Consider the following 13285-nt stretch of genomic DNA (forward strand, 5'->3'; position numbering starts at 1 on the left):
CTATGGCTAAGGATTGGGATGAACTATGCAAGCCCACAATCATTTTATCACCCTCTAAGCAGGTTTACTACAATGTTGTGACTAGAAACCAAAGTGCATGTGAGTTTTGGACATAGATTAAGAATCTTAATGACAAGCACAGTCCTACATCTCAAATGTAGTGGTTGAAATAGTTTATGAATCTTCGCATGAAGGAAGGGACTTTTATATATTTGCATGTGAATGAGTTTCACTCCATCATTAGCCATTTAACTTTGCAATAGAGTTGGTTCAAGGATACTTTATATCCTTTATTTCTGCTTAGTGCTCTACCTAAGTCATGGGACACTTTTTTTATAGCTCTCTATGCTAAGGATGGGTTGAAATTGCAAGATGTTGAGAGTGCCCTCTTGATAGAAGAGGTGAACATAAAGAATGCGGATGCTTTCAATATGTCACATGCATTGATTATGAGATGGATGGTAGAATGGAAATGGCTATGGTAGAGACTCTAATAGGTTTTAATTCAAGACACGTGGACAGTCTCACAGTAATTTCTATGGCCATAAGTTTAGCGTTACTTGTCATTATTATGGGAAAGCAAGTCATATTCGGAAACAATTCCATAAAATGGGTGACGACAAACACAAGGAAAAGGAAAGGGATAAAGTGCAAGACGAGAATGATGATCACGACATTGTGCCTAGCGAGTCTAGTGTCAAGATTGAGGAGATTAATGTAGTGCAACTTGATATATATGATACTTCACAACTTAATGTAGTGCTTTTTCTTTGGATGCTTCACAATTGATTAATGCTTTGTCATGATATACTTATTGTTGGTTGATAGATTAAGGGGCTTCCTTTCATGTAACCCCTCGTAGAGAGTGGTTTTACTCCTATTGCAGTATGATAAGATCTATTTGTTTGGGTAATGACCTGGCATTGGAGATAGTTGATATTGGTGATGTTCATTGCATTTTGGTTTAGGTAGCATATTCACTCTTCATGATATACATCATATACTAGCTCTTGTGGAGAGCCTTATCTTTGGTAGCACCTTGGATGATGCAGGTTATGTTGTCTCTTTTGGTGATTTCTCATGGAAGACTACCACTGGGAATCTTATTATTGTACGTGGTGCTAAGTCTAGTATCCTTTATTCTTTGCTTGTATTTGGGTTAATTGAACATGTTTCAGTTGTGTCTGCAGTTCCACACGTATCTCTTTGGTATCATTGCCTTGGGTACATGTATTTCAAAGGAATGAAAATGCTTACCGATTTGTAGTATCTTTTGTCCCTGGACTATAAGTGTTTTGAGTCTTGTGATCATTGTTTATATGGTAGCTAGACACGTAGTGTGCATAAGAAGTGTAGTATCAAGATCATGGATGAGAGCCTTTGGCTCTTGTTAATTTGGATGTATGCGGTCCCATGCCCTATTAGTCACTAGAAGGTGTAAAGTATTTTGTCACATTCATTGCTGATTACTCACATAAGGTATGGACTTACTCTATTAAGTAGAAATTGGATGTGTTGTCTACCTTTCATCGTTGACTTGCTCTTGTTGAGTAGTAATCTGGGTATAGACTTAAATTCCTAAGATTTAATAATGGGGATGAGCATGTCTAAAAAACTTTTGAACAATTTTGTGATTGGGGGGGGGGGGGTATTAAACATCATTTGATTGCCCCTTACATCCCTCCCCATAATAGTATCGTTGAACACATGCACTGGATGGTTCAGGAGAGAGAGTCCACAATATGCTTACCCAAGTAGGCTTACCATAGGACTTTTGGACTAAGGCAATTACTATTGCAGTACACTTGATTAACCTGTCTCTTTGCATTGCTATTGATTGCTAGGTTGCAGAGGAAGTATGAACCGAGAAACCTTCATCATATGCTTATTTGCGTGTCTTTGGTTGTGAGACATTTTGCAATGTTGCCAAGGATAAGTGCAATAAGCTAGATCCTAAGTCTGTAAAATGCATATTTATTGGTTATTGGAATGCATGTGAGGTGGACTATCGCTTATGGGATCCACACGCTCGTAAGGTTATCCACAAGCTCATTATTTTCCATGAGAAAAAGATACAGAAGTAGTATGAGTAGGTGGTTGAGATACATAGGGTGATCTTTCGAGAGGAGCCTCTTGCTCCCGTACAATTAGCTAGATAGCTTGCAGTAGTAGTTGATATGCTTATTGTGTAGGATGAGCCTACTTTGAGATGCTCTACTAGAGCTAGACGTCCACCTGAGCACTTTACGCCCTCCATAGATTATGTTATGGTAATATATGCAAGTGAGCCTCTCTCTTATGATGAGGCCATGCATAGAGATGATAGTCACTCATGGGATAGGGCTATTCAGTCCGGAGGTTGACTCCTTATGGACTAACCATAGATGGGATTTGATTCCCTTACCTATTGGTAAAAAGGCATTGTCACGCAATTGAATATACAAGTTGAAAAATATCCTTGGATGTCCCAAGCCCGTTTATAAGGCCAAAATTGATAGTTAAGGGTTTCAAGCAAGAATATGGTATTGACTTCGATTAAGTCTTTTCCCATATGGTCAAAATGATGACCCTACGCTTGATACTAACATTGGTTGTAGCTAGATCTGGACCTTTATCAGATGGATATAAAGATGACTTTTTTACATGGGGACTTGCATGATGAGATCTATATGCAATAGCCTAAGGGCTTTGAAGAAAAAGGTAGGGAACATCTAGTGTGCAAATTGAGAAATGACATCTATGGCCTTAAGTAGGTGCCTAGGGAATGGTACCGCAAGTTTGATGCTTTTATGCATTTATTGGGATATAGCCATAGTGCTATGGATCCATGTTTATACAGAAGAAGGTTTGTGATGGTAGCCTTATGATCTTGTACTCTACATGGAGGATATGCTTATTGTTGGGAGAGCTCATGATGAGTTGGATGCCTTGAAAACTCAACTCAAAAGAGCTTTGAGATGAAGGAAATGGGACATGCCTTGCATATTCTTGGGATGCACATCACGTGTGATCGCTTTAAGGGGCTCCTTTATCTATCACAGAATGAGTATATCCAGAAAGTCCTTCAGTTGTTTCATACGTAGGATGATAAGCATATTAGTTGTCCTCTACCTTCTCATGTGAAGGTTAGTCAAGCCGATTGTTTGCAGTCTAATGCAGGCAAAAGGCCAAGATGGCCAATATCCCTTATGAACAGCTTTGCTAACCATTTAGTTGCCTTTAGATGCATTGAAGAGGAAGACTTGTCTAGTGGGCTTTAGAGTGAAACCTTACATTAATTACGAAGTATTGTTGAGCTCCTCAACTACCAAGATTCAATACATGAACTCTCACATGTTGAGGTAAACAAAGGGAGAGCAAGGAAGTGGTAGAATTACTTGCCAATGTTCCCTTAAAAGCTAAGCTTTCTCATAATGAAGATCATGTGTGGAAAGTGAGGAAGAAGAAGAAAGAGAGACATAAAGGAAGAATGAAGACGATGGTGAAAAGGAAGAGAAAAAAAATGATGAAAAAGAGGAAGAGGAAGAAAACAAAGCAAAAAGTTTCATTGAAAAATTGAATTAATAACAAGTTATAAATATAAAATAAAGGTCTCGTATGGTTTTAATTAATAAACGTCTAAGATAAGGAGCGTGGAAGGACCAAGACAATAGCCATAGATAGAGGAAACTAAAAAGACCATCAATTACACGCACACCTTGACACGCGAACGAGATATTCTTGACTGGAGACTTCTGGAAATATCAAACCCTAAATGAAATGAGGCAGCAGACGACGCCCAAATGAGATGGAATGAAATGAGATGACAGTGGTCCGATTCTTTTAGTAACTCTGGTCGCCATAGTGTAGGGTTTTCCTCTTTGAATCGTTTGCACTGCCGCGCAGCAGTCTCTTTTGATTTGCTGCTCCGTCCACAGTTTGTTCTGTCTATCCGCAGGTAAGCTTCTGCCCCATGGCCGTCTTCTTCATGTGCGCGCGCACTCCGCAGAGAGACAGAGAGAGAGAGAGAGAGAGGTGTGCTTTAAGGATGCACCGTGGAGTATATGCGTTCTTTTGCTCGAAGCAGTGCAAGATGAGGCTTTCCGTTTGTATCTCCAAAAGCCTTTCTGGCGAGCTTCTTTTTGTCGGCATCGCTGTGATTTGTTCGGGCCTTCTTTTGAAGCTTGTAAATGTCCTTACTTCTTGTCTCCTTTCAGATAAGTCATGGCTCAAGGAAAGAGGATCAAGCGCAAAGGCGAACAGTCAAAGCCGGATGCAGCGGTTGCTGAGCCTGAGACGGCATCCAAGTCGGAAGTGGCTGCCCCTGCAGAGCTTGAGAAAGATGCTGATGCTGAAATGGCTGAAGCCCCGAAAGAGCAGACAGAGGGTGCGAATGTGGCTGATCAGCATGCAAATGGAACAGAAGGCGATGAGCAGGCAGGCGGTGTCAATGCTGTAGAGAAAGAACAGACGAAGGATGAGAACGAGGAGGAAAATGAGGAAGACGACGAGGAAGACAATGAAGAAGACAACGAGGAAGACGATGAACAAGACAGCGAGGAGGAGATGAAAGAAGAGGCCAATGAAGATAAGGGCGATGGAAAAGAAGAAAAGAAAGAAGAAAAGAAAGAGGGGAATGAGCCCTTGAATCTTACCAAACAGCAACGAAAAAGGCTCAGGAGAAAGGCAAAACAGTCTGTTCCGCGGGCTGAAGATGTCAAAGTGAACTCTAAGAAAGCGGATCTTGCTGGTTTAATATTCATGTGCAACAAGCGTACGAAGGAAGATTGCTTCAAGCATAGGGTCTTTGGACTTCCAGATTCTAAGAAAGGTGTTGTTGAGCAGGTGAAGAAAGGGAACAAGCTGTTCCTGTTTGACATTGACAAGAGGATTTTGCACGGGGTGTACAGGGCAAGCTCAGTTGGTGGTATGAATCTGGTTCCTGATGCATTCAAGGAGTCTTCTAGGAAGTTTCCTGCACAGGTCTTTGATCGCTGCCTTTTTAATGATTCTTCTTGCATAATTTGGTGCTTTGGTGATTTTTGTCTCAAAATTTCTTTTAAAGATTGCCATAGATTAAAATTACATTTTGAAGGGACTTTTTGGTATCTTCAAATAAATGACTTTGCTGTCTATAAGCACGCTGCAATTGTTGTTCTTATTTCACAGTTGGCCTCCACATGTTCTGTTTTAAAAGTTTGCTCTGATCCCTGACCCTGTTATGTGTGAAGTTTCACGGACGGTTCACTCATCTGTTTATGGAAGTTCAGTATTTGTTAATTGAGTTTAGCAGCTTTGGTACCTGTATGACATGCCATAAACCTTTATTGTTATGCTACTTCCCAGTTCTAGAGAGTGATTGTAGTATGCTCTGAAATGTAGGTAATGCATAGGATGTTTGGTACCTAAGGTGTTTGTAGATTCCTTGATTTTGTAGATTCTTTAATCACCAGTATGCCACTCAAGCAGTTTGTCTAATTTGTATCTTCATGAACTCTCAATGACAAGTTTATCTGAAATTAAGTTTTTGTTAAATGCTGGCAGGTTCGATTTCATATCCATAAGGAGTGCTTACCTCTGGATGAAAATACCTTCAAACAAGCAATCAAAGATAATTACTTTGGAGACAACAAGTTTAAATGCGAGCTTAATGTAGAGCAGGTATTTTTAATATCAGTCAGTGACTCTTGTCACAGCATCATGAAATTTTCCTTGGTTTTTCTCATTTATTTTGTTCAAATATGTGAATTGCTCAGCTGTATTCTGTCTGAGTTATCTTTTGATGTTTGCTATGATCGACTCTTTTTTTTTGCACTGTCTGAGCAGGTACAGAAACTGATGAAGCTCTTCCATCGACTTGATTCTCGTAACCCATCAAAGCCCAAGCCTGAGAAAGAAATAAATCGTCGACCACCTGTCAAAAATACCGGTCCTAGAAATTTTGCCAATGGCAAAGCACCGCGCCATGTTGCAGCTCTATCAAGGGGAGGCCCGCCAGCAAGGGTAGTCCCACCAGCACGAATGGTCCCTGTGCCTGTCCGTCAACCAAATTATGACAGGGACTATGCGTTGCCATATCCTAGGGAACGGCTTCTTCCATCTTTGGACTATCGTCCAGTTGTGTCCAGTCGTGTGGATCTTTTAGAACATGATGCATATCAACGGCAGCTGCTACAGTCTAGGCAGTTGCAGGGAGCAGCTCAGAGTTTGGAACCTCTGGACTACTCAATGAGGGCAGGGCTCACAGCTGAATTGGCAAGAACGAGATATGTGGAGGATCCTTACACAGAGCGTAGCCTACTGATGCCGCGAACACTTCATAATGATGCTTATCAGAGCCTAGCTTATCAAAGAGATCCTCTCTATGGTAGCAGTTATACAGCTGGCTTGCAAGCTAGCACTGCTCTGCCTTACACCTCAGCTGCTTGGCGGTACATGTGATCGGCCTACTAATTTTTAGGATTTCAATCTTGCTAGTTACTGAACTGAGTAAGAACTCTGCCTTCGGTTTGAAACATTTGAAGTGGACTACAGTAAAGTATTGATATATCTGTGCAGCAAGAGGGTGCTTTCAATCTCTCTGCTAATGTACGTTACTGATCTTTGTTGGTTCAAGCAGTAATGTTGTATCTGTTGCTCTTGCTGATCAGTCTAGGTTTTTTGGAAAATGTTCTCTCATCTTGTACTGTTCTTGACTCAATACTATTTCCATCTTTTCTACATTCTGTCCCTTTTTTAAGGTGAAATACAGCAAGCATTATTTATTATTTATTATATATATAGTCTCTACAGCTGGATAACAGTTATCCAGCTGTATAGAATATAACCAATGGCATCGAGTCACCAAAACTCTCAAAGTCCAGAGCTTATCTAGCTACATGAATCTCAACTACAATTCTTGTTTTCTTTTCATTTGTCATTTAACCATTGGTCCTATATTCTTATTGCTACTGATTTATTGAGCTTTGAATGTGTCTAGAGGATGTGCTTAGAAAGTTAAGCCCGGCATCAGCTTTCATATCACGACTGGGGTAAGCTGTAGACAGCACCATCGGAAGATGAAGCTCAGAGTATCTATCTCAAGGACGTTTTAGGGTTCTGTTCAGCAGTTTTGCTTAAAGGCTAGATTTTTTAGCCAGCCTGGTTTTGCGAAAGCAGAGGCTAATACAAAGAAATTGGAATGTGAGTAATTCCAATACGATTTCCAAACTGTAGTTTCCAGTCAGCCCAGTAATTAATACCTTAGTATTTGTGCCAGTCTTGATTGCGAATTCAACATGTTGCTTTGCAGAATAGTATAAAGATTGTTACGCTTTCACTTTGCTGATAGGCATGTGCAGATGTGTGACTTGCTTTTGTAGCTCATGTTCCTTAATGAATTGCACTGAGGACATCAGTGTCGTTGGACATGCTTGAGGACATGCTTGGGGGACAGTTGCCTAAAGTCCTAAGTAAGGAGTGCTCCCCTCGTCCTCACCAACCATCAGATTGTTGGGTTGGGAGAGCAAGCCAAGTTGACCTATGAGACCATGAGTTACAATGGTTAATGAAATGATACAAATGTTTGGAAACAAGTAGTTTAGCGAATGAAATCTAAATCTAAATGCTGATAATAGAAAACCTACTTGGTAGTGTCATGAGTGACGAAGTGGACCCAAGAGGGCTATGAGGCTACATTTCATATTAGGAAAAGCCTCGTTGGTCATTCACACACACCCTCAATATCATCCCATGTAGATAAGACCTTGGGTGGCATCGCTTTGGCTTTAGCAATGATTTGATGTATCCTCCTATGCACTTGTCATATTTCTCATGCTCTATGATGCTCGGACCAACGTTCCTCGGTTAGATATGTGTTGAGGCTATGTTAGGGACTCCTTAGTACTCTTAGATGTAGATGACATTTGGTGGCTTGATGGTGTATGGGTGTCCCTCATGAAGAATTCTATGAGTTGTCTTTGGATGAGCCCTCAACGAATTGGTATTCAACCTCCTAATTTGGGTGCTCCTTATGAAATTTGTGAGTTCTCTATGGATGAGCCTTCAACAAACTAATGCTCGAGCTCTAAGGATGGTCTCTCTTAATCCTCGTATCTCCAAGAGAAAAAAACAAAGGCATTGGTGATTTGTGTAGTCCATGACTCTTGATAGTGGCCCAACACCATGCTAGAATAGACTACGAAAGTGCCTTTGGATCTCCTAGTATGTATATCTACAAGTCTCGATCTCTAGCTAGTGTGAAGAGGTTTACATTTGACCAATAGCACATCTAATCCCATGTGATAGGTGAGTATCCATGTATCTTGGGCAAGCAATATTAATTCTCAATGGTTTTGAGAAAATGGTATTGGTAGAAAGCCATCCTCCTCCCCACTTGGTAGACAAGAACCGAGAGAAGGGACATGTTGGGTTGAGTCGAGATCACCTTTCCTTTACGCATCCAACCCACTTTTATGGCTATATGACGAGTCTTCCCTAGATTGGACGGCTTCATAAGGTCTCCGAGCCTTTCTAGGATGAAATTGAATATCAATTTATAAATTGTAGAAGAGCGAGCTTGGCTCTCAAATTTAGATTGTAAAATGATAAAATAATAGTGTAGTTGTTTCTTGCACATTGTTGATGGCGATTCTTGGATTGTAATAGGCTTCACATGATTGGTATCGTGTTGCTTTGTATGGGTAATATTAGCCCCTCTTAGATGAGTGCCAATCCCATGACACTCACTATCTTAGGTGGCATCTTGCACCAAAGATGTGGATGGTAGGGATGTCCGTGTGTCGTCCTTGAAGAATTCCTTTTGGTTGTTGATGATAGAAGCTTCTTGACATTTGATAAGGTTGCTGAAGATTACGATATTTATTGTATCTTTGACTTCTAATGGTGGAAAGAGATTGGCTTGAAAGTTGTGGAAGAAGCTAAAGTGAGTTGAAAAAGATGTAATGGTGTGAAGGTTCCAGCATTCTTTTGTACTTGTAATGGAAAACCTTTTGTGCATATTGTCTCGAGGGGGAAAGTGCAAGTATTTCGTGCATAGGATTGTGTTACTAGTTTGGGAGATGGGTCAAACCCCAAGCGGCTTTGGATCCACACTTGAGGACCCAAACCTTGCATAGGTGGTTATGCAAATATTATGTGAGTGCGTGTGCATACTTAGACACTACTTAGTTGGAAGGTTGCTCTATTGGTTCCTCGACAGTTGTGTTCTTGGTGAAGTAAGAGGACTTGAAATGCGGTTTTCTTTTTCTACTCATTTTCCTCTCTTTTTGTAGATCTTGCTTGATGAGGTTAGATGCTCAATGTGGTGATTGCCTCTCTTTATGCCCTTGAGATGTAGCTAGAGTATATTTTGTGTTCTTGCACCTTTAGCTAGAGTATAATTTGTGTTCTTGCACCTTTAAACTTGTGCTCTTCAAAAGTTGTCGACTTGCTTAGATACAACAATCAATTGCTTGCCACATGGCATAACATGTCCTCCTAATCCAACCTACATGTCCTGCTTGGAATTATGCCCCCAAATGGTTGGGATTGCTTGAATTGTTGCAAAGACCTGCTCCAGAGCATAATGAGATTGCATGAATTGCCCAAAACTACCATGTACATATCTGTGCTTGTCTTAGGGATGACCATATCTCTTAAAACCCCCTCTGAGATCCTAGATGTGGCATAAGGCTAAGGGGTGATGAAGAATGCCATCAGGAAGTGCCTTGGTTAACAAATATGCCATGTTGTCATCAACCTTGCAATACTCAAAATCAATGGTCTCGTCCCAAGAGCTTCTCACATATGTAGTGATATTGGATATCTTTGAGCTTGGTCCTAGCATGGAAAACTAGATTCTGTTCCAAGGCTACACAACTCTCATTTCTACTTAGAAGTATAGTAGCTCCTCTTTGGGAAGAGCCAAGCTCCTCCAACAGCCTTTGAAGTGAAACAGTCACACAAAGAGTAGTACAAACCACTCAATGGTCAATGTCTATAGATGAAAGGGCAACTGTAGGCCGCTTCTTTCTGCTCCAAGATATTGCACTTGTATCTAGAAGAAAACAATAGCTTGTAGTTGATCTCTTGTGATTAATCTTTAGCCCACAGTCTCAGTGCATCTAGCATTATAACATCAAAGCCGTTCCATTTGCACTTGTTGGATAAAATAGGCCAAGGTCCCCCCCTCCCTTCCCTCCCCTTAGGAACTGTAGTATCCATAAGATAGCATGCCAATGAACGTGCTTCAGTTCATCCATAAAAGTTTCAAGAAAGCCAAATGGAAAGCACAAATCAATGACCCAATCAACTATCTATTTGAGCTATAGCCTTCCAATTCATATCCATGGAAGTAGAAATGTTCTAACACTCTAGTATCTCAAAAGTGGTTAAGAGCTGTCTTCCCACCTTGAAGCCTCGAATCCTCTTGCTGGCTTGAAGAACCATCCCACCACCAAGCTACATCATTGCAACATGTGGGAGGCTTACCACAGTCTAGAGCACCATCACGATCACTTGCACTGTCAACAACATATGCCACAAGAGTGAATGCAAGCATCACAAGACTATTCTAGATCATTGAGACCCTACTAGGACATGAGGGCCCAATTGAAGTAGCAGACATGCTATTCTATATCGAGCAAGCATCTCAACTTGGATGCAATTGAAGGATGTGAGATAGAGGCCAACAACTTTCTCCTCTTGAGCTTCTCTCCATTCTTGACCTTGGCTCTTCTTCCTCTCTTCCACCACCATAGGTGGGATGGGTACATTCTCTCTGTTTTCCTTTATGTTGTTGTGGGAAGCTATACCTCGGCTCAAGGGTTATTACTGTGGGGAAGCCTAGTTTCATCTTTAGGTGGTATTTGTGCCATGGGGAAGGGTAACTCATGTTGGGTCATTGCACCATGCGATGTCATGCCATGGCATTGCAAAACGAGTCATGGTGACGTGGGGGGTATCAAGATGTGGGGTGTCACGATGTGGAGCATCACAATGTGGGTCATCACGACATGATTTCAAGGTACTGGATCTTCTCTCCTATTTTTGTGAACACTCCTTGACTTTGAGCAAGGGTTGCTCTAATACAAAGTGTAATGCACCTATACTCAATCACTTACTCAATACGACACAAAAAGATAACATGATATATGAGGGTTCACCACGGGGTGTAGGGAATCACACATAGAGTGGAAGCCAAGTAGGGCTCAGAGTCACAACTACTCCCTATATAGGTGTTTTTGTAGGCAATGCCAAGGTATGCCTATGAATCCCTTACATCCCCCTCCTCCTTCCCCTCCCTCCCCACAAAAAAAGGGTGAATGATGGTGCACATATGAGGGTTCACCACGGGGTTTAGGGAATTACGCAGAGTGGAAGCCAAGTAGGGCTTAGAGTCACTACTATTGCCTATATAGGTGTTTTTATAGGAAATGCCAAGGTATGCCTACGAATCCCTTACACCCCCCTCCTCCTTCCCCTCCCTCCCCACAAAAAAGGTACATTCACCTTAAAAACAATTAAATATTAGCAAAAGGAATTTCTAAAGAAAAGGCCCAAGGAAGCTACCTCCTAGGCCTATGATCGTGCCAATGGCATGTGCCCCTTCTATCTCTATTACTCCTAAGATGGGCATAAGTTGTCATGTATGTGTAAAGGCAAGTTGTAAACTTCAACCATACTAATATATTCTCTTCCTTCCCCTTTCAATCAGAATCAAGTTGCAAGGCACACTAGTATATTCTTCTCATACAATGCTTGCAAGGCATGATGTGAGCTATGGTCATTAAGCACATGCTTGAGATTTAATGAATTTTGTGTATTTCATTTTATGCATTCAAGCTTCCAAATGATAACCATTCCCTTGTCTCGATGCCCTAGAAAAATAAAATAAAAGAAAACACATTGAGTGTTCCTCATTTATGACCCATTAATGATCACACACGAGTCTCATTCTATCTGTTAAATAAAATCCAAGTTAATCCATGTCAACTATGAAAAGAAAAAGATAAATCAAATTCAGTTGCTTGCATTTTGGAGTTGATACACAAGCACCTCTCCTATTCTGGAAAATAAAACCTATGCAAGCAACTTTGTGGTCGACATATATTGGTCTTAGGAATAACAAAACCAAAATGTTATGATGAGCTTAACAATGGGACTTGGGACACTTGCTTTTCCATTCAAGAGGTTCAACTAGAAAGTACGACAACTATCTCTCACCTAGCCTCTTGCATGCCTTACAAATACCAAGATTTGTTTGTAGAGTGAACTTGCATGGCCTTCCCTCAAGCTTGAAGGATGTGCCTTTGCAGGATCAATCCCACACTCTACCCTCAAAAACTCGTCGAGGTCTGCAAAGGATACACGTGTAGCCCTATCATCTACCAACATGTGATCACTTGACTTCAACTCTATCAAATGCATGATCACTTCATCTGGGGCATCCCTTGGCTTCCTGCACAACCACAAGTTTTGGCCAAGGCACCAAAACTCAACAAGACAGCCAATTGCATACACATCTGACTCCTTGCTATAGGCAGACTGGCACAGTGGGTTGTAGATCTTAGATGCAAGTTTAGTAGTTATAGTTGAGGTACAATTGGTACACTTTATGTCCCCTTGACCAGCTTCTTCTCCTCACATAATTTCAACCTTGAGATTACTAAGTGTCAAAGAAAAGCTAGCAACTACCAACCTTGAAGGTCTACCCTGTATACCACTCTACATAATCCTTATCTTATCAATTAGCTCATCAACAAATAGAAAGATGCCTTAAAAAATGCCATACGAAAATCCAAGGGATAAATTTGAGCTTATATGAATACTAGAGTTCATGAGGGGAAAGCTTAAGTACCCTTAGCAAACCTTAAGCCACTAGAAGAGCTCTCAAAAGTAAAAAATTGGAGTTGAACTAAGGTGCATGGATTGAACTTCATGTATAATTGTGCACTTTTACTTGCCTAAGATCTTAAGAGGCTAGAATAGCTGGAAGATGAAAAGAACTCTTTGAAAATGTTGGAAGAAGAGGAGTATGATGCCAAATGAAAGGGTGAAAACTCATATGGAGAACTAGATACAATCAATTACAAAATTAATGGATAGACCATAAAGCATATCTTAGTACATCCCACTAAAAAAAGTGTAACAAGATGTCCATAATGAAGTGATTGAAATGAACACTAAACACGAGTGGTTAGAACTTAATGAGGTCCTAGACTATGAACAAGTTGGACTAGAACTACCAAAATTAACATATATCATGGAGCACATGATACTTTGGATCATGAAGAAACCATGAGAGTGACTCTTTGGAATTAGATTC

The 13285-nt window shown here is 40.8% G+C and overlaps 1 protein-coding gene across 1 annotated transcript; it reads left to right on the forward strand.

Moving 5' to 3' along the window:
* Positions 1-3778: 3778 nt before the first annotated feature.
* Positions 3779-6657, forward strand: LOC148024579 (uncharacterized). Its single transcript, XM_087694204.1, has 4 exons — positions 3779-3937; positions 4197-4962; positions 5524-5640; positions 5806-6657. Exons 2-4 carry the CDS (start codon positions 4204-4206, stop codon positions 6418-6420), a joined length of 1491 nt encoding a protein of 496 aa, XP_087550330.1. The 5' UTR covers positions 3779-3937; positions 4197-4203; the 3' UTR covers positions 6421-6657.
* Positions 6658-13285: the final 6628 nt, after the last annotated feature.

This window comes from Lygodium microphyllum, chromosome 15 (genome assembly GCF_053477565.2).
Source record: "Lygodium microphyllum isolate KBCC chromosome 15, Lygodium_microphyllum_v1.1.10, whole genome shotgun sequence".
NCBI classification, from domain to species: Eukaryota; Viridiplantae; Streptophyta; class Polypodiopsida; order Schizaeales; family Lygodiaceae; genus Lygodium; species Lygodium microphyllum.

What these genes read in the sequence shown, in the direction of transcription:
- LOC148024579 (XM_087694204.1), top strand. Translation starts at nt 4,204, where the DNA reads ATGGCTCAAGGAAAGAGGATCAAGCGCAAAGGCGAACAGTCAAAGCCG. An exon ending in CTAGGAAGTTTCCTGCACAG is followed by an intron (nt 4,963 to 5,523) that starts GTCTTTGATCGC and finishes AAATGCTGGCAG; the next exon opens with GTTCGATTTCATATCCATAA. An exon ending in GCGAGCTTAATGTAGAGCAG is followed by an intron (nt 5,641 to 5,805) that starts GTATTTTTAATA and finishes CTGTCTGAGCAG; the next exon opens with GTACAGAAACTGATGAAGCT.